At 37.6% G+C, this 22,255-nt stretch overlaps 1 protein-coding gene across 1 annotated transcript in view; it reads left to right on the top strand.

The window, feature by feature from the left end:
- LOC122798703 (zinc finger protein 1-like) overlaps positions 1–22,255 on the top strand; it is a 158,363-nt gene that overhangs the window by 71,457 nt on the left and 64,651 nt on the right. The window contains exon 3 of the mRNA XM_044067798.1: positions 20,286–20,408. Coding sequence (XP_043923733.1) covers positions 20,286–20,408 — 123 coding nt within the window. The remainder of the gene's footprint in view (positions 1–20,285; positions 20,409–22,255) is intronic.

Genomic DNA, 22,255 nt, shown 5'->3' with positions numbered 1-22,255 from the left:
TTACAAATGTGTCATCTCTTATTACTAGGCCTCTATCTTTGGTATTTACTAAGTGTATTTCTAGTGTTGCCCACCTTTTCAATTATCCAGAGTGGGACATGGAGTGTAGCCAATATATATCATCACTGTAGGTGTGGTCATGGGTAGAGGTTGTGACCAATGACAGTGTGCTGTTATACAATAAAAGCATACTAAAATCCTCTAATAAGCAAATTTAAAGTGATACTCCTATAACAGTAAAAATAATAAACCTCACTGGAAAAACACTTGCGTACACATTATTGACATTCTAATATTCAGGTACATCATTTTATACTTTTACTACATTCTAACTACATTGTACAGGAAATATTGAAACAACGATGACCATACACTTCTAACAGCCTAATATTCCAAAGCTGTTAACACTGGTAAAAAAACAGGCGCTACTAAGCTGTTCTGTAGGAGCTGTAGATGTTTAAATCACTAACAGCCTAAATACACATACTACTTGTTTTTGAAAAGATGAGTTAGAAATGCATAAAGTGAACATAAACATCTTCAAATGAAAAAAAGAAATAATAGTAAAATTAACACATAAGCAAGTGTATAAAGTCTAACAAATGTTCAAACATCTAGCAGATGGAGAGTTCCAAAGCTTTTCAGCCCCCCACACACATTTTCACCTGTAAAAATTTTTAAAAACTATCCTGAAACAGCCACTGTAAAATCCATTAGCAACATGCTTTTTGCACCTCTAAACACAGCATTAACTAGTGTTATTTTTATAATTCCTCCAAATGTTTTTTTTTTACATATCTTTATGGGAATGGACCCCATTCCTAAGTCAGGGTAGGATTAGCGTTAATAAAATCTGTATTGTTTCAGTTTTTGTTAGTTAAGAGCGTTTTTCTCTGGCACCTGCAATGTGCACAAAATTGACTCCACCTGCAGTTCATTTGGGATTGCATGCATTAACATGTTTTAATTGTAAGTTCTGTTTTAGGATACCTGTTACTCCTACTACTACCAGAACTGTCTGGATATCTTTCTTCCACCTTGCTCCTGTCTCTGCCTGCAAATCCTGGTATTATAAGACTGTGTTCCTCTCTCTACTTAATACCCAGTAATCACTGGGTGTAGCAGTTTCAGTGATCAACACTACTATATTTGGTTTTCTTGCATCTGTTTTAGACTGTTGGTATTGGGTGATCCATGTGGTATAAACATCGTTATTGTCCATATTGCTTTGTGGTTCGTGTTTCCAGTACTGCTTAGCTATTTCTATATTGTAGTGTTTGCACAATCCCCAGTTCAACAGTCTTGTCGTATTATTGTGCCTTTCAGTGTACAGATTCCTTAACCATGAGTGTGTTGCACCCAGCAACATGTGTAACTGTCTCCAGTTCTGTTTTACAGAACTTGTATTTGTCTCTCTTTCCAACTTTTGCAGTGGACTTTTAAACAGCGTGTATGAAGTTCAATAGCCCATTAACTTGGACCGTCATTATTAGCCTTTTATCTTTTGGTTTCGGTTTACCTCTTCTTAACCATTCCTGCATCAAATCTTGGTCAACATGATGTTGTTTCAGAAGTTTTCTATACTTGCCACTGTATTTATGTACTTTCCAGTTTTATTTCCCTCTCTCCTGGCCCTTTTCTTTATATTGTTTTTTTAATTCAGTTGCTCTCTGATTTTTGTCATACTTCTGGTTTGAAGTCCATTCCCACTATATTAAGAAATGCTTCTGCTAAACTAAGCAAATATGCCATCCTAAACTTCTTCTGTTCATGCTTTAAAACTTTCACTTTGTTTGGATCTGGTGAGATAAGTAGATATGTATGCAGTCCTATGACTGCAGATCTGTACATGTAATCATTGTTGAGGAGGCCCATTCCTTCTGAGGAAAGACTAATTATCTTGGAATGCACTATCTTTATATATCATTTGATATACATGAAGCAACAGAGCCAGCTGATTTAATACTTTTGAGGGGTCAGGCAGTCACACTAAAGCTGGAGTTAGAACAGGAAGAGCAAATTGATTTATAGCTAAGACTTTATTCCTAGATGTCTGTGTAGGTTTCAGTATTATCTTTAGTCTTCTGTACTATTCCATACTGAGATTTATTCTTATTTGTTTATGTTTTATGGTTAATCCTTCATCTTTTTCAAAATATTTCTATACCCTCCTTTGCAAATTCCTTTGTATCACATTCCTGTCCCCATTTGAAAATTTTTCTTGGTGCTGCAACTTTCCATTTTTTAGATGATGCTTTTATACATTTATCAAGACCCTTATATCATCTGAGTAAGTTTTTAAACCTTTTATTGTTGTGCTTTCAGCTCCTCACCTGATGAGCTATACGATTTTAAATCATCCACAAAGTTTATATGATATGATTTTAAAACGGTGTTGGTTTCTGTGAGTTAAATTGTAAGCATGGCCTAAGCTGTTAAGTTAACAGCTTAATAGGTTAAGGGCAAGACAAAGAATCACCTTGGAATATCCCCCCCTTTAAATTTTATCCTAGAGATAGCTATTTGCCTTTTGTCATAGTTTAGCTGCAAAGTGGTTTGCCACTGTTTCAACGTCACTGCCGTGTAATTGGAGGTGTGATGGGAAAGAAAGAAGTAACTTGGAACATATGTTTTGGGAGTGTAATGAGTTGGCAAACTTCAAAAATTCCCCACAGAGTACTCTGTAGTGGTTGAGCAAATGTGTGTATCTAAGGAAATTTATTTATTTATGTATGTATGTATCATAGGATCATAGGAGCTTATCAAGCTGTTGGCCCTGAGGCCCTTACAAGCCTAGCCAAGAGTTTACCCCAAATTTAGACAAGTCAGCACCCAAAGCCCCTGTCCAGCAGAGACACAGGTGGAATCCCAGGGGTGTATTTACTGTTTCCCATCCAGTTGTCCAGGTTGTGCTTAAAAAGGGATAATGAGGTGCTCTGCTTGACATGGAGAGGGAGTCTATTCCACAGATGGGGAGTCTCTGGGATAGAATACTGTCCTGCCAGCAAGTCCTATCGATATCACAGACCAGGTTGAGGTCGTGCGTACCATTTGCTTGAGTGGAGCTAGACTTGCGGATATGCAGCAGTCCCATCAAGGCGGGGTCTGAGATTGCTTTGTATGCCAAACAGAGGTCATCCCTGAGGAGTCTGTATAAAACTGAGTATCTTATCTGTGTAGGGTAGATGTTTCAGGCCCTGGATTCTCCTGGTGAGGACCCTCTGTGGGTTTTCCAGCTGCTGCATGTGCTTTGTGAGGTACATGCCGAAGGGGGCATTGTACTCAAAAATTGGTCTTATGAGGGATGAATACAGGGATGTTATGACCTCTTTGTCCCTAGATGAGATACCCTTACTTATGAGGTGGGCCATGTAGAAAGCTTTCCATAGAAGGGAAGCAACATGATGGTCAAAAGTCAGGTTGCTATCAACCAGTGTGCCCAAATCCCTCACTACTGATTGTGTACTTAGGATGTCGTTGTTGATGTGATAATATGTGGGGATGTCACTCTCCCCAAAGGGGATGATGATGCATTTTTTGGCATTCAGCTTGAGGCCATGTTTTTGGCAGCAGTCATTTGTTTGGGTGAGACCCTCATGGAGGATGTCCACATCACTTGGGGAATTGATGACTGCGCCCAGCTTGCAGTCATCTGCAAACTTGATCAGCCATAGTCCACTGGTTTTAGCCTGCACCTCAGATAAGTATATCCCGAATAACAGAAGCCCCAAGATTGATCCCTGGGGTTCACCACTCGTTATGGGTTTACTGCTTAACGTGGCTTCCCCTATTTTGATTAGGTGGGTTCTATCAGTGTATGTATGTTTTAAACTTAGAAATAAGATCTGAATTGCCTAGATGTAGTAAGCCCTTGCTAGGTTTAATTCTGATGTCTGCCTAAAAAAATACTAGAAAACTGAAATCAAAGTGTAAACCAACTGTATTTGAAGTACTGAATATTGTAACAAATACAAGAACTGGAAGTGGATGGGATCTTTAGAAAGGTGTACAAACATATTACATAGAAAAAAAGAGAAATTGTGGGAACAATACATGCAGTATAATGTTTTGGAGGAGTGAGGTTTAAGGGAAGGCAGAAATTGAGCAATTTATGTAATGCTGAATTGATTGTCGTACAAAAAAATTAAAATATGTAAAGTATAATGTTTCAATCTAGGAACATATTAATATTGTTTATTTTCTTTTATATACATACACATTTGTCTGTGTCTTAAGTGATGATAATTCAATAACTGTATTTAAAAAAGTAGGTGACAGATAGATTACACAGTGCCATACAAGGTTATGGAATAAACTTCACTTTACAAGAAGTCAGTCATTAACCTCAAAAATAATTTTGATAAATGTACAGGAAGTAGAAAATATAAAAGTGGAGTTAAATCACTGAAGTAATTTGAAAGCAATTAGGTCATGAGCTTGACAATCTAACCTAACTGCTAAGTGTAGAAGGCTGTCACTGATTATAAAACGTATCGATAGGTCAATTAGTATTTTCACTATGCCATTCAGTAGGAAAGTTTACGTATTGAAGACATTCGTGATGGGTGCGTGGACATGTTTAACTGGTGTATATACGTTTACCAGGTAGACATAGATGGAACTGCTGCCTGTTACATTTAAATTTACATATTGAAGACATTTGTGATGGGTATGTGGACATGTTTAACTGGTGTGTATACGTTTACCAGGTAGACATAGATGGAACTGCTGCCTGTTACATTTAAGTTTACATATTGAAGACATTCGTGATGGGTGCGTGGACATGTTTAACTGGTGTGTATGATGGGTGCGTGGACATGTTTAACTGGTGTGAATGATGGGTGCGTGGACATGTTTAACTGGTGCATATACGTTTACCGGGTAGACAGAGATGGAACTGCAGCCTGTTACTAAGTAATGTAGACTACCTGGATTAACCTGAACTAAGAAAGACTTACATAAAGAACAGAGTCAGGAATAGTAACATGAAAAAATCTATAGTTCATCACTGTTCACCTGAATTTTGTTATATGTTACATAAAGTACTTGATGAGCCAGACTCTGATAGGAATTATAATACAGAAGAGAAATGTGGAAGATAAAACGTGTATAAAATAGAAGGTTTAATGGCTAGTTCTTAACTGCACAGATACAAGGTACAGGGTTTGAGTCTGACCTCGGATTATTAACTAAGCTTCTAACAGTCTGCACAGTGATAACCTAGTATTTACCTATGAATCTAAGAAGAAAGAATGACATATTAAGCCTTAAAGTAATGAATAATTTTTTCTTTATTTTTTTCCAGGAGAGGATAGAATTTCAGGAGGCTGTAAAATAAGGGAAGCCCAGACAGACAATGGTTCTGATATCCAGGACCTTGTTTGGAGGTTAATTTTAGGAAAGCAATCCAGTAAAACTGGAAAGGAAGTAAAAAATTATCTAGAGAGTCTGTGGAGGGTGAAAGGCTGTGATGGGGAAGAGGACATGGAAAATATTTTCATTCAACCTAAAAAGGGTTTTTGAAATAAACTAGTAGCAATTATAAATTCTGAATGGTGCAAGAATAAAATGTAAAACTTGAGGTGTATAAAGACTTGAGTGCCAAAAAACATATTTTTGTTCACTAATATAGTTATGAAAAATATAGATGGGTAGCTGTATGGATATATTATATAATGCAAATGATGTAAAAATGTTGGATATATCTTGTACATCTGTTAACATTCTACTATCCATGAATGCAGGATGCTGTCAAAGGCTTTTTTAATGTCAAGTGCCACACTTAGTTTCCCCTTTTTTTCCACTTTCTATTATGGCTTTGTTCAACAACATATGATCCTTTGTCCCATATGACTTCCTTCTGTTACCTTTTTATTCTATTTCCATAACTGATTTTTTATTTAGATGGGTAAAATCTGTCTGCATCAATTCCAGTATAAAATTTTGTTGGAAAGGCAAGTATCATTTTTTTCCTGTTAACCAGGTAGATGTGTGTTCAGGATGCACATGCAAGTAATTCTTACTCAGGCATAAATCTTTATGTAGTGATTGTAATACCCTTATTCAAGTGTTAGCTACTGCGTATCAGCCTGGGGTTTTCTGTTTAGAATCGTACCGTAATTTTGTCTCATTTTCTCCACTTGTTTCCTTATTCCGTTTCATATCCTCTGTCTTAGAGATCTGAACTGCTTCTTTTAGTTTTCCTATCCATTTGGCATCTTTGTTATTATCAACACGGTCTTCATAAATTATTTCTCAAAATGTGGCAATTTCTTTTTTTTTTTGTTTATTTATTTATTTATTTTTTTTAAGTGGGGTTTACGTTCCTTTTGTTTCCTAATTCTCTGAAAAAAAAAAAAAACATTTTGGGTCATACATGAATTGCATATTTTGTACTTTTCCTTTATATTTATCTGTATACCATCTGTTTTTTTTCTGTTTGTGGTGATATTTTTAGATTATTACTGGAAATAGCGTACAATATATCTTGGTCTATTTTGATTTTTGGGTTGTTTTTAACCACGTATATCTGTCTAAGGATTTTCATGGTCTGTTCCGTTGCATTCTTCTAAGAGTGATGCTTCTTGCCTTAGTTGCTTTATACGCTTTCCATTTGATGCCGTTATGGTGGCATTTTACTTATTTCTTATCTTCCTAGCTTTCCTTTGTTACTTTTTCTGGTAAAACTTTATCAATTATTAGTTTAGTTGCACAGTAGTTTTATCCTGTTTATTTTATGTTTTGCAAATTTCTCTTAACAGCCTGATTATTGTGTTCATTTGTTTTACCAGTCTTCTAGCATTCTGGTCTTATTTGTTTTCTTTAATCTATTTCTTTCATCTGAATATGTTTATCAGTCTGTAATAAATCAAGCAGGCCTTCACTTAGATCATTTTCTTATGGAGTGAAAGCATTTTCTTTGCTCTTTGTTTTTTTGACTCTTCTACAGAAAGTTCCAGAGCATCATCCTGTGATATTCTCCATGGATGTACCACGTTTCATCTGTTACTCCCCCAAGTAGGACCCGTTGACCTGTCATGCCGTGATATCACACATGTCATAGTTGCCACCTGCTTTTTCTCTTGCTGTGCAACTTCAAAGTGTCATCCTGTGACAAATCCTGTTCAGATGCATCACACTCCACCTGCTGCTTCTCTGTCTGGGGACCCACTGGTCCCTCATGTTGTGACACTGCCTGTGCTAGCGTTTCCACACTCAGTCCTTCGCTGTGCAGATGGTCTATCACCTCAATTTCTTTGTAATTTCTTCCTCACAAATCTTCCTTATTTTTAAAATCTCCCTTTATGATCTTATTTTTGTATTGTGAAATTTGCCATCTGTGAGTGTCTTTGCCAGTATTCCCCTACAAATATATTTCGGAGCTACTTTTTGATTGATTTAGTCTGGCTTTCCTCCTTGCATAAATATTGCACCATATCAGATATTTTTTTCTTTCCTGTGTCTATATTTTTCATCTTTATACCTTTCATAAACCTCAGTTTGTTTTCCTTCATCTTTTCACACTTTCTCTGACATTTCTTTTTCTAGGCAACCAAATGTTTTATCTATATGATGATTTTCCATGACATGTTGTATAAATATCATACCAGCTCAGTGCTCTTTCTTTCCCAAATCCATGGTTCTTTTTTATACCTTTCAAAAACAGTTTTTTGTTCTCTACTTTTCTCATTTCCTCTAAGGTTTCTTTTTTAGGCAACCCAATATTTTTCCACGAGCATTGCATTAAGGATCTTACATTTTTACTTGTACCTTTTGGCAGTTTTTTGTGCAAGTATTTTTCTTTTCTCTATTTTCTGTCATACTCTTGTTACATGTCCTCTGTCGGGAAATTCTGGCCTTCTTGAGGAATAGTAGCAATATGTATTTTTTTCTTATCCTCAGCAGTCCACTTTCTTGTCTCTCTGCTTCTTGGTTGGGCTGTCAGTTTTGTGGACTATTTCCTTCTTCCATAGGGAGGCACCCTCTCCCTGCGCCTGGCCTGACCTGACCCTGTGGTAGTAACGTTTCCTTGCATACCTCTCAACCCAAGAAATCTGGACAAAGCTTGCCGTAATGGGGGGGTACAAATGCCCAAAAATAGGGACAGATAAGTATTGCTCTTATAATCTTAGAAAGGTACTAGAATAACGGAGTATGTATTAAAATGGATTTTCTAAGGATATGAAGTCTGAAACTCAAATGTACAACATTATTTACTAATTTCATTCCTCAGACTATTCCAGTAATTTGCCAGAAAAACAAAAATATAATTTTTATTTTATTTAACATTTGTTTACTGAGAAAGTCTGACTGGGACAAAGTCCATTTTCAGCAGACGCCTGAAGAGAAACACTGCAGATGCATGTCTTTGTAATGTGGGAGGACACTGGAGTACCCGGAGGAACCCAACCGCTGCACCACTGCACTGCCCTATATACACATACATATATATATATATATATATATATATATATATATATATATATATATATTGAGAAAGTCTGGGCAGTTGAGAAGTATGTTCCCATGTCTTGGGGATTCTACACTACACTCCGGCTTTTTTTCCAGTCCTGACACCAGGATTGGGCACTTTTTATCCTCAAACTTGTGCATTCAGTATTCCTTTTTTGTTTAACTTTTGACTTGCCTTTCTCTTGTTGTATATAAAGTACAGTCTGTATATCAAAAAAAAAAAAAAAAAATAGGGTCACTGAAGTGACCAGGACTTGAGGATGAACTCTGTTCTGCCTATACTGCACTCTTTTTCTGCTGATTTTTATCTCTCCGATTTAGCTTATAATTACTGTTCTCATGTGTTTTCAAATGTGTTCTGATCTGCTGTATCCTGTGTTATTGGAATAGTCAGAAGTCTACGTGTCTACCAGGAAAGTCCAACTCTGGAAAAAGACTCGTTTTCAGCAGAGGCCTGAGAGAAAAGCTCTTTATGCCATTACATATTTACAATATCACAGTGTCATAGAATAAAAGGAAAAATTGAATATTTTGAAAGTGGTAGCAAAATTAATAATGTAGAAAAGTGTTAGTAAAGCAAACTATTTACATAACATATAACATATTTCCATTGGGGAAAAAATGGGATTGATTAGTAAATTCATTGCAATTTATACACGTTTGCATGGTGCTGACATTAAGGTTCATAGGTGATTACTAGGCTAATGGCACAAGAGCCTTACAAGCCTAGCCAATAATACCCAGGATATCACAATATTATATCTTATTCTCCCAGATCAGGGATGAGGTAGTATCAGGGTAGTAGTTATTTGGATGTTGGAGCGCTGAGTCATTTTACAGACTGCCTCTGCTCATAAGGGAACTGGGAAGTACCCCAGGAGTGAATTTACTGTTCCCCATCCATTTATCTGAATTATTTTTGAAGAGAGTGAGGGACTGGCTTTGTTTTATGTACATTAATATTTCTCTCCAGCAAGTTCTGTTAGTCACAAATTAGGTTCAAGTCCATGTAATAAATAACACGTGTATAATTTTTCTTGCAAATATGTAATGTTTTCATGAGGGCTGGATAGGAGAAAGCCTTGTAGGTCAGGTACAAGTCCCCTCTCAATAAGCAATATGAGCCGGAACAAAGGGATAGGGCTTTTAGTTGGTCTGCATAAAATATGTGTCTTGTGCGAATAACCTCTGAGGCCACTTCATTTACTGAAAGTGACTGGTTAGGTACGTGCAGAAGGAATAAGTGTACTCGGTTACGGGTCTAATGGTGGTATGACTTCCTTTCATCTCAATGCCATGTCTTTGCTTATAAATTGAACCACACAGAAGGATTTCCTCACTACTTTAGGTACCTGGTGGTCAAAGTTTGTTACTATCTGTCTCTGTTTCTTGGTACCTCACCACTGGGGTCTACTTTTAGAGTGTACTGTCAATACTATAATTTCCAGGGATAACTGATTTACTGAAGGGTATGATTATGCATTTTTTAGCATTTGGCCTCGGACAATGGTTTTGGCACCAGTCATTTGTCATTTCCAGGCCCATTTGTACGATGTCAGCATTGTTTGGGGTTTTAGTGATTGTTCTCGGCTTACAGTTGTAGGTAAACTTGGTGAGCCAGAGGCCCTAACATTGGCCTTCATTTCAGTGAAGTGTATATCATACAGTAGGTGTCTGACCACTGGACCCTGTGATACACTGCTAGTAACAGGTTTCTTATCAGAAGTAGATTCACCTATCTGGACAGCATGTGTCCAGTCAGTGAGTAAGGTGGCTGTCCATCTGATGATGTAGGGGTTTATGACTAACTCAGTAATTTTATCTATGATATGGACTGGAGGATTGTGTCAAAAGCTTTGGCCAGATCTAGATAAGTGGTGTGTACCGTTTTACCTTCATCCATGACCCTGGTGACTTTCTTGAAGAAGTCCACCAAATTAAGCAGGCAAGACCTCCCTTTAACAAAGCCAAATTGGGTCTGGTCCAATTTTTGGAGAGTTTCTACGTCGTTATTGATCAGCTCCGTAATAATTCTCTCCATGACATTGTAGATAAGACTAGATAAGTTTAAGGTTCTCTAGTTCCGTGGGTCAGTTGATGGGCCTCCCTTTTGCAGGGAGACAGCTGTTGCAGTCTTCCATTACGCTGGGGCAAAGCCCATCCACAGGCTGTGGTTAAAGAGGGTTTCTAGTGTCCCTGATAGATTCTGTTTTTAAGCTATTTAAGAAGAACACTGTCTTAGTTCTAAGACTTTTTAACAGAAAAGTCTCTTTCCATTTGCAGATTACTTTTGGAAAGTAAACCCTTCCAGGCAGCACAAGCTTTCTACACATGTAGAATATTCACCACAGATTTTTTTTAATCTTCTCAATCACTGGTGAGTGCATGCTTCTACCTTTTCAAAGAACAATCTGTAGCTCGTATGATACATCTTCCAGTTTTCATGAGCATAATTCACAGAAGCTGTAGAGTTCAGTAGTAAATAAACTGTTTTGATAAACAAGAATTCGACATAAATAGCAGATCTGTTGCTTTACTACAAAACCCAACAGAAACGTTTGTTGCTTTTATTAGAAAAGCAGACAGAAATGTTGAGTCTTCAGTCAGCAAAATTTCTCGGGGTCTTATTTATATATTTATTTATTCTTTTGAATTTATTAACCAAAGTAGAATACTCACCTCTTGGACAATTAAAACTTTAGTCCAGACTGACAATAGATACTGCAGGACCAAGCAGGCACTTCACTGGCAATATTAAGAAATGGCTCCTTAGTCTTTCATATGCCCTGGATTAGGCAGACACCAACATATTATAAAAAAAGGCTTGCAGCAGCTTATAGAATTCCTCTGGCTTTCCTGTATATGTAGGATAAATCCAATGCAGAATCTTTGCAGTTCCTTCTTCCAAAACGTAGGCTTTTCGTCCACACCCTGACTGCCTTCTGCTTCTACACAAAGTGCCCAGGATTCCTCCAAGCCCCTCTGTGTGATAGTCAGTCAAATCACTCTTCAAGAATAGCCTTCATATACAGACTGCAACAGCTGTACCTCATTACCTTCAGTACCAGTCTCCTGCTTGGTGGCTGTTTATTTGCTTTTTATCATGTTCCCACTAGTGTACATCACATCTTAGGTAAAGCAGTTGCATGCCTTTCTTCTCATTTTTTAAACAAGAAACATTTTTATGAAATTACCTCTTTTGACATAGGCAATCACACATTTATATAAATGAAAACAAACCATATTAACTTAATCTTATCACCAGCCATACTGACATCATTTTATTTGCAAACATTATACATCACTTACAATCTACCCAGTCATTGTCAGTCAATTACATAGCTCATTCAAATCCTGCCTTATTTTAAACCTCATTCCCCCTCTATATGTATTGTTCCCACAACTCCCATTCATGCCTTTCTTCTCCTGTGCTCCTCCTAGTGTTTATCAGCCTAACAGTCATTATGTCACATGCTTTATGAAAACACAATCTCTTACTGCTTGATGGACTCTGTGTTTGATATTTACTAAGCAATCCTCTCCGCCTCTCCAAACTGCTAGAGAAATGTGTACATCACCAGTCTTTTCAACATCTACTCCTAAATTAACAATTTAACCTCAACTCAGCATGGCTTTATAACAGCCGACAGTACGCCAACAGCTCTGCTGTCTTTCTTGAACTCTGGTAATATTGTTAGGGGCACTGGGAGGATAGTCTCAGTACTATTTTTAGATCTTGAAAAATGTCTACAGCAACTCTCCAACCTGGGTTTTTCCAGTCCCTCTGTCCAGTACTTTACTAGCTGTCTAACAGGCAGCAGTCAATAGTACAACAAAGTACCCTCTACCCATATTTACCTAACTCCACTGCAGTTCCGCAAGTGTCTGTTCTTGGTCTACTTCTTTTTAATGTTTTTATCAACAACCTTTATAGTTCCACCTGCCATGACTCTGTTATTATTTGCTCTTCAAATAATCTGTTAGATTTTCAGCAGATAACCCAAGTAGCCTTCACCTCTGTCAAAACATGACTTAGCAGGTCCCAAGTGTCACATAACCCTTAAAAATGAAACTTCTCTTCTTTACACACAAAAAACCCCAAATTTTATAACCCTTTTTCAAAACAATCCAGAAATCAAAGTCGTCTCCTATATCATAAGTTATAACAGATAAAAACCTAAAATGTCATCTTCATATCCAAAGAAATATGAAACAACACATAAGAAAGTAGGGATGTTATTCAGGTTTAAACATTTTCTTAATATCTCTGCCAAAACTTACCTTGCCACCACCTACCTCTTGCCTTTATTCCTATATAGAGCACCTATTTTCACCAACCTTCATATCACTAAAATCAAAACTTGAATCATGTTATAATGCAATTGTTAAATTTCCAACCAGCACAACCCATCAAACCCATTTTTGTATTGCCCTTCAATATCTCAAATGGCTTCACCTTCCACAATTATTTTACGTTTTATACCTATCTGCAAATTCCTGCCCAGCATTCAGCTCCATACTGCATAAATGTTTCCTAAAAGATCCCTTTAATCAGATGATAAACCCAATAAATCAGTTGGACTTCTCTTTCAGCTCTTCCCGTTAGGGGTCGCCACAGTGAATCATCTGTTTCCATTTCTTCCTGTCCTCTGCATCTTGCCCTGTCACTCCTACCACCCGCATGTCCTCTCTCACCACATCCATAAACCTTATCTTAGGCCTTCCTCTTTTCCTCTTACTTGGCAGTTCCATCCTTGGCATCCTTTTCCCAATATACCCAGCATCCCTCCTCAGCACATGTCCAAACCAACGCAATCTCGCCTCTGGCTTTGTCTCCAAACCGACCAACCTGAGCTGACCGTCTAATATACTGATGCCTAATCCTGTTCATCCTCGTCAAACCCAGTGCAAATCTTAACATCTTTAACTCTGACAAGTTCAGCTCTGACTCTTGCCTTTCTGTCAATGCCACTGTCTCCAACCCATATACCATAGCTGGTCTCACTATCCTCTTGTAGACCTTCCCTTTCACTATTACTGGTATCCGTCTGTCAAAAATTACTCCTAACACTCTTCTCCACCCATTCCAACCTACCTGTGCTCTCTTTTTCACCTCTCTTCCACACTCACCATGTTGATCCCAAGTAATTAGATTTGGCACCAACTCTATTTCCTGCATCCTCACCATTCCTCTGTCCTCCTCTTCATTCGCACACATATATTTTGCCTTAGTCCTGCTGACCTTCATTCCTCTCCTCTCTAGAGCATATCTCCACCTCTCCAGGGTTTCCTCAACCTGGTCTCTACTCTCACTACAGATCACAGTGTCATCTGCAAACATCATAGTCCACGGGCCTCCTGTCTGATCTCATCTGTCAACCTGTCCATCACCACTGCAAATAAGAAAGGGCTCAGAGCTGATCTTTGATGCAATCTTCATCTCCACCTTAAACGCATCCGTCACTCCCACCCGCAGACCTCACCAATGTCACACTACCCTCGTACATATCCTGTACCACTCTTACATACTTCGCTGCCACTCCCAACGTCCTCATACAATACAAAGAAACTAGGAAGGCACATAAACTAAGAAAACCAAAAAACGAGTGCAGCAACAGCTGACAAATTTATTACGGAAAATTAAAACAAATCTTTGAAAGCGCTTTTTCGTCAGCGTTAATACCCGACTTCATCAGAAATGACATTCAATGGAGTAAAACCAACCATTTATAAATTCAAATTAAAAGCCTGTTATTACATCAAATGCTGAACTTCAAACACATTTAAAGAGACATACTCAGCTGTGAAACAAATCAATAAAATAATGATAATAAAACTAGACTTAAACCTAAACAATAAACATTAAATATATATTGAATTGTAAAACAACAAGTTCAGTAGATACAATAAATATGTACATTATCTTTTAAGACTTTTCAATTTCAAAAGACTGACAATAGAACAAAGGTAATTGATACATGGATAGCTGTATGCATTAAGCCTAATTTGCCAAAGTAACTCAGCTTCCTCGAGTTTTAAAGGTCTAGGACCCCCCTGCCGTCATAATTGACCTGATCTATAGCCATAAATTTGAAAACATGATTATGAAAAACTGAAATGTGTTTTGCTGGGGCATTATCAAGTTTAAGTTTTTTCATAGCATATGTATGTTCATAAATACGGTCTCTAAGCCTTCTTTCGGTGTAGAAGGCAGGACATGATGTACACCTCGCTAAATAAATGACAAAGGAAGAGTTACAATTCAATTTATGTCTTATTTTGTAAGAAAAATCATTTAAATTAAAATAAGAAGCTTCTTCCACATGTCTACAGTAGTTTGTAACACTTCCACATTCCAGCATTGTGAACTGACAGAGGTACACTACTTTCCAAAATAGATTTAATGTTCTTCCCCTTCTTATAAACAACCTTAGGTCTAGTGCCTAATTTGTCAAGAACGTTAGGATACAATTTAAAAAGTTCCCAATTCTTATTAATTGTGTCTATGCAAATGTTGCTACCTTTACTATATGTTGTAATAAATATAGTGGTTGCTGTATCTTCGACATGGTCTAAAGTGGGTTGCTCACTCTCTTGTACAGTATTAACGTTAAGATCACATACATTGTACAGAGAACTAGAACCTGACAGTCACAGGGAGCAATGGTTTGTATATATGCTGGCTCCTCTTGTTTGTTATTTCTTTTATTAAATTGTCCAAAAGACATTCAGGATATCCACGTGATGAAAACATTTTTTTAAGTGCCATACATTCGTCAGAAAAGTCGTCGTCTAAACTGACCATCCTAGAAGCTCTAACTAGTTGGCCTTTGACTACGGACCTTGAATGATGGCCTTTTCATCACGTGGATATCCTGAATGTCTTTTGGACAATTTAATAAAAGAAATAACAAACAAGAGGAGCCAGCATATATACAAATCATTGCTCCCTGTGACTGTCACGAGGTTCCTAGTTCTCTGTACAATGTATGTGATCTTAACGTTAATACTGTACAAGACAGTGAGCAACCCACTTTAGACCATGTCGAAGATACAGCAACCACTATATTTATTACAACATATAGTAAAGGTAGCAACATTTGCATAGACACAATTAATAAGAATTGGGAACTTTTTAAATTGTATCCTAACGTTCTTGACAAATTAGGCACTAGACCTAAGGTTGTTTATAAGAAGGGGAAGAACATTAAATCTATTTTGGAAAGTAGTGTACCTCTGTCAGTTCACAATGCTGGAATGTGGAAGTGTTACAAACTACTGTAGACATGTGGAAGAAGCTTCTTATTTTAATTTAAATGATTTTTCTTACAAAATAAGACATAAATTGAATTGTAACTATTTATTTAGCTAGGTGTACATCATGTCCTGCCTTCTACATCGGGAAGACCAAAAGAAGGCTTAGAGACCGTATTTATGAACATACATATGCTATGAAAAAACTTAAACTTGATAATGCCCTAGCAAAACACATTTCAGTTTTTCATAATCATGTTTTCAAATTTATGGCTGTAGATCAGGTCAATTATGACGGCAGGGGGGGTTCCTAGACCTTTAAAACTCGAGGAAGCTGAGTTACTTTGGCAAATTAGGCTTAATGCATACAGCTATCCAGGTATCAATGACCTTTGTTCTATTGTCAGTCTTTTGAAATTGAAAAGTCTTAAAAGATAATGTACATATTTATTGTATCTATTGAACTTGTTGTTTTACAATTCAATATATATTTAATGTTTTTTGTTTAGGTTTAAGTCTAGTTTTATTATCATTATTTTATTGATTTGTTTCACAGCTGAGTAGGTCTCTTTAAATGTGTTTGAAGTTCAGCATTTGACGTAATAACAGGCTTTTAATTTGAATTTATAAATGGTTGGTTTTACTCCATTGAATGCCATTTCTGATGAAGTCAGGTATTAACGCTGACGAAAAAGCGCTTTCAAAGATTTGTTTTAATTTTCCGTAATAAATTTGTCGGCTGTTGCTGCACTCGTTTTTTGGTCCTCATACAATACCACGACTCCTCTCTAGGCACCCTGTCATATGCTTTCTCTAAGTCCACAAAGACACAATGCAACTCCTTCTGACCTTCTCTGTATTTCTCCATCAACACACTGAGAGCAAACATCGCATCTGTAGTGCTCTTTCCCGGCATGAAACTATACTGCTGATCACTAATCATCACCTCCCTTCTTAACCTAGCTTCAACTACTGTTTCCCATGGCTTCAAGCTGTGACTGATCACTTGTATCCCTCTGTAGTTACTACAGCTCTGCACATCACCCTTATTTTTAAAGATGGGTACCAAAACACTTTTTTCTCTACTCCTCAGGCATCCTCTGACTTTCCAAGATTTCATTAAAAAATCTGGTTTAAAAACTCCACTGCCATTTCTTCTAAGCACCTCTGTGCTTCCACAGGTATGTCATCTGGGCCAACAGCCTTTCCATTCTTCATCCTCTTCATAGCTGTCCTTACTTCCTCCTTACTAATCTGTTTCACTTCCTGATTCACTATCCCCACATCATCCAACCTTCTCTCTCTCTCATTCTCTTCATTTATCAACTCCTCAAAGTACTCTTTCCATCTGCTCAACACACTTTCCTCGCTTGTGAGTATGTTTCCCTCATTATCCTTTATCACATCTTTCCCAACTCGGTCCCTCTGTCTAGCCAATCGGTACAGATCCTTTTCTCCCTCTTTAGTGTCCAACCTTTCATACAGCTCTCCATTTGTCCTATCTTTAGCCTTCAGCACCTCTCTCTTTGCCATACTCCGCCCCTCATGTCCTTATACTCCTGTCTACTTTCTTCATTTCTCTGATAATCCCACTTCTTCTCCACCAACCTCTTTATCTGTATACTTTTCTGTACTTCCTCATTCCACCACCAGGTCTCCTTGACCTCCTTCTCTGTCCAGATGTCACACCAAGCACCTTTCTAGTTGTCTCCCTTACCAGTTCTGCTGTAGTTACCCAGCTATTCGGTAACTCTTCACCCTCCCCCCCCAGTGCCTGTCTTAGCTCTTCCCTGAACTCCACCTCACAATCACCATTTTTCAGTTTCTACCATTTGATCCTTGGTGCTGCCCTCACACTCCTCCTCCTCTTGATCACCAATGTCATCCTACAAACCATTCTATGCTGCCTAACTACACTTTCCCCTGTCACCATTTTACAGTCTCCAATCTCCTTCAGACTGGCCCTCCTGTATAGGATATAATCCACCTGTGTGCATCTTCCTCCACTCTTATATGCTACCCTATGCTCCTCCCTTTTCTTAAAATATGTATTCACCACAGCCATGTCCATCCTTTTCGCAAAATCCACCATCATCTGACCTACATTCCTCTCCTTAACACCATACCTACCCATCACTTCCTCATCCCCTCTGTTCCCTACACCAACATGCCCATTGAAATCCACTCCAATCACCAGTCTCTCACCCTTGGGTACACTCACCACCACTTCATCCAACTCGCTCCAAAATTTTTCTTTCTCATCCATCGCACACCCAACTTGTGAAGCATATACACAAACAACATCATCCCACCATCAATTTCCAACTTCATAAACATCACTCTATCTGACACTCTCTTTACCTCCAAAACCCTCTTGGCATACTGTTCCTTCAGAATAACCCCTACCCTATTTCTCCTGCCATCCACACCATGATAGAACAATTTGAACCCACCTCCTATACACTTGGCCTTACTTCCCTTCCATCTGGTCTCTTGCACGCTCAATATATCATCCTTCCTTCTCTCCATCATATCAGCCAGCTCTCTCCCGATACCAGTCATACTGCCAACATTCAAAGTTCCTACCCTCACTGCTACACTCCTAACCTTCCTCCTCTCTTCCTGCCTTCGACCATGCCTTCCTCCTCTTCTTCTCCTTCGGCCAACAGTAGCCCAATTTCTGCCAGCACCCTGTTGGCTAACAATACTGGTGGTGGTTATTGTTAACCCAGGCCTCGACCGCTCCGGTATGGAAATCTGTATTGTTCTCAATAAATCAGATGGACAAAGCCTGCATTACCAAATGGCAACAGAGCCAGTTCTAATTTCTTAGCTTCTAAACACACACTAAAAGGATTTTTAACTGAATTGTAGATGTTTCTCTTTTCTTATTTGATATCACCTATTCTGAACTAACTTGTACCATAAATCTCACTTCCTCCAACTCTTAAATTAACACTCCTTTTCTCCTATCTTCCTATTTACTCTTTGTAACTTTCTTGTGTAACATCTTCCTAACCTAATGCAAGCTATTCTGTCATCTGCTGAAGCTGTGAAGTACTACTTTCTCACATGTATACTTCATACTGTATTAGTCTCACTTCATCTTCTTCATATATACTAATCTGGTATTGAACCTAGGACTAACGTTGTGCACCTTGTACTGCTACTTATGATTTATCTTCCACAACATAAATATTTTTGTAATAATGTAATCAGTTTTACCTGAACTGTGCATTTAAAATGTTACTGGTCACGTGACTTCTCTTCTACAATGTAAATACTCTTGTAATAATATAATCGGTTTTACCTTAGAATGTGAAACGGCTGTATAAACTGTCTCTCCCTGGGACTGCACTCAAAATGGGCACTTTAGATGCAGTCAGACTTTCCCAGGAAACTAATGCCCATTAATAAATAAAATAATTTTTTACCTTAGTAATTTTTGCATGTTTTTATACATTTTGCACAATTGTTGCTTTGATTATTGCATTTACAAATGTGTTTGGATATGCTGTTTTCTGTGTACATGGAATATTCACAAGACCAGATGCTAACTCCTATAGAGTAATAGTATATAACAGTTCATCTTGTTTATTTTAACTGCATATGTTTCTGTTTGAGTGGTGCTAACAATATGTATGTCGCTTGTATGCATTTTCATATGTTAACTCCACATTTTTCCTGTTTCCTCATTTTTTTCTGACTTTCTGACTAAGGTTGTGGTGAAAAGGTTCCTAGGACCAGAGCACCTAAAATAAAGAAACAGAAGTTTTATAAAAACCTACAACTTTCGAATGTCTTACCAAATCCTGTTTAGGTGATGTGGCATTTTCAGCTCTAAAATCTGTGTCAGGAATGCATTTCCTGCAAGTGACATAACTGCTCATTGTCAAACTGCATGCATACCTCCCTGAAAGGTAAGCTTTAATGGTCTAGAACTTGGCGTTACCTAAAAAAAAAAAAAAAAAAAAAGTTGCATTTCTTCACAAGGTTAATTACAGATTGCAAGATGGCAGACATAAAGCACTAAATTGTAAGATAAGTACGTGTGTTTAGCCTTGTGTTTATTCAGTTTAATCTCTTTGTGCATTGCCTTACTCTCTGCTCATTCTGATCTTAGTTTTGTTTGCCTTGTGTTTATTTATTCTTCACTGCATTTACCCAGTTAAAGCAGTAAAATAGAGAAAGAGATGGGTGGGCCAAGGGAATTTATTAATGAGTACCGATACAAATGAATATTTCTGAAATTCAGTGCCAGGAAAACAGTGGTGAAATAGTATTCATATAGAAGAAGTTAAATGGTAGGTATGCGGGAAAGTTTTTTTTTTTTTTAAGTCTTTTTAAGTTACATGAACATGACATACATGACATGACATACATGACTGGTCATTCCAAGAGACAACACAATGGAGGAATAGTCAGTGAATGTAGAACATAGCCGTTTGACTGCAGAGGTAGTCTTTATCCATGGTTAATAACTAAGTTGTTTGTTTGCCCATCAGCTAGGTAGGAATAAGCCAGTATAAACTTCTGTAATGATTCTTGATTATTTTCAGGTTACAACATCCCAGTGGACCAACTTTGGTTAATTATTAAGAAACATGAGACAATTCCACCTGGCGACAGTGAAGAAGGAATGATAGTTCAACAAAAGCAGCTTCCTGGTAACAGCACTGACAGTAAGTACACGATCAGTTATTACAGTTTTCAGTCTGGTAACAGCACTGACAGTAAGTACATGATCAGTTAATTACAGTTTTCAGTCTGGTAACAGCACTGACAGTAAGTACATGATCAGTTAATTACAGTTTTCAGTCTGGTAACAGCACTGACAGTAAGTACACGATCAGTTAATTACAGTTTTCAGTCTGGTAACAGCACTGACAGTAAGTACATGATCAGTTAATTACAGTTTTCAGTCTGGTAACAGCGCTGACAGTAAGTACATGATCAGTTAATTACAGTTTTCAGTCTGGTAACAGCACTGACAGTAAGTACATGATCAGTTAATTACAGTTTTCAGTCTGGTAACAGCACTGACAGTAAGTACATGATCAGTTAATTACAGTTTTCAGTCTGGTAACAGCACTGACAGTAAGTACATGATCAGTTAATTACAGTTTTCAGTCTGGTAACAGCACTGACAGTAAGTACATGATCAGTTAATTACAGTTTTCAGTCTGGTAACAGCACTGACAGTAAGTACATGATCAGTTAATTACAGTTTTCAGTCTGGTAACAGCACTGACAGTAAGTACATGATCAGTTAATTACAGTTTTCAGTCTGGTAACAGCACTGACAGTAAGTACATGATCAGTTAATTACAGTTTTCAGTCTGGTAACAGCACTGACAGTAAGTACATGATCAGTTAATTACAGTTTTCAGTCTGGTAACAGCACTGACAGTAAGTACATGATCAGTTAATTACAGTTTTCAGTCTGGTAACAGCACTGACAGTAAGTACATGATCAGTTAATTACAGTTTTCAGTCTGGTAACAGCACTGACAGTAAGTACATGATCAGTTAATTACAGTTTTCAGTCTGGTAACAGCACTGACAGTAAGTACATGATCAGTTAATTACAGTTTTCAGTCTGGTAACAGCACTGACAGTAAGTACATGATCAGTTAATTACAGTTTTCAGTCTGGTAACAGCACTGACAGTAAGTACATGATCAGTTAATTACAGTTTTCAGTCTGGTAACAGCACTGACAGTAAGTACATGATCAGTTAATTACAGTTTTCAGTCTGGTAACAGCACTGACAGTAAGTACATGATCAGTTAATTACAGTTTTCAGTCTGGTAACAGCACTGACAGTAAGTACATGATCAGTTAATTACAGTTTTCAGTCTGGTAACAGCACTGACAGTAAGTACATGATCAGTTAATTACAGTTTTCAGTCTGGTAACAGCACTGACAGTAAGTACATGATCAGTTAATTACAGTTTTCAGTCTGGTAACAGCACTGACAGTAAGTACATGATCAGTTAATTACAGTTTTCAGTCTGGTAACAGCACTGACAGTAAGTACATGATCAGTTAATTACAGTTTTCAGTCTGGTAACAGCACTGACAGTAAGTACATGATCAGTTAATTACAGTTTTCAGTCTGGTAACAGCACTGACAGTAAGTACATGATCAGTTAATTACAGTTTTCAGTCTGGTAACAGCACTGACAGTAAGTACATGATCAGTTAATTACAGTTTTCAGTCTGGTAACAGCACTGACAGTAAGTACATGATCAGTTAATTACAGTTTTCAGTCTGGTAACAGCACTGACAGTAAGTACATGATCAGTTAATTACAGTTTTTAGTCTGGTAACAGTACTGACAGTAAGTACATGATCAGTTAATTACAGTTTTCAGTCTGGTAACAGCACTGACAGTAAGTACATGATCAGTTAATTACAGTTTTCAGTCTGGTAACAGCACTGACAGTAAGTACATGATCAGTTAATTACAGTTTTCAGTCTGGTAACAGCACTGACAGTAAGTACATGATCAGTTAATTACAGTT

The sequence above is a fragment of the Protopterus annectens genome, chromosome 3.part1, assembly GCF_019279795.1.
Source record: "Protopterus annectens isolate FY-2018-M chromosome 3.part1, PAN1.0, whole genome shotgun sequence".
Lineage (NCBI taxonomy): Eukaryota > Metazoa > Chordata > Ceratodontiformes > Protopteridae > Protopterus > Protopterus annectens.
Note: the sequence above shows the minus strand (reverse complement) of the source record. Positions and strands in the feature narration are given on the sequence as shown.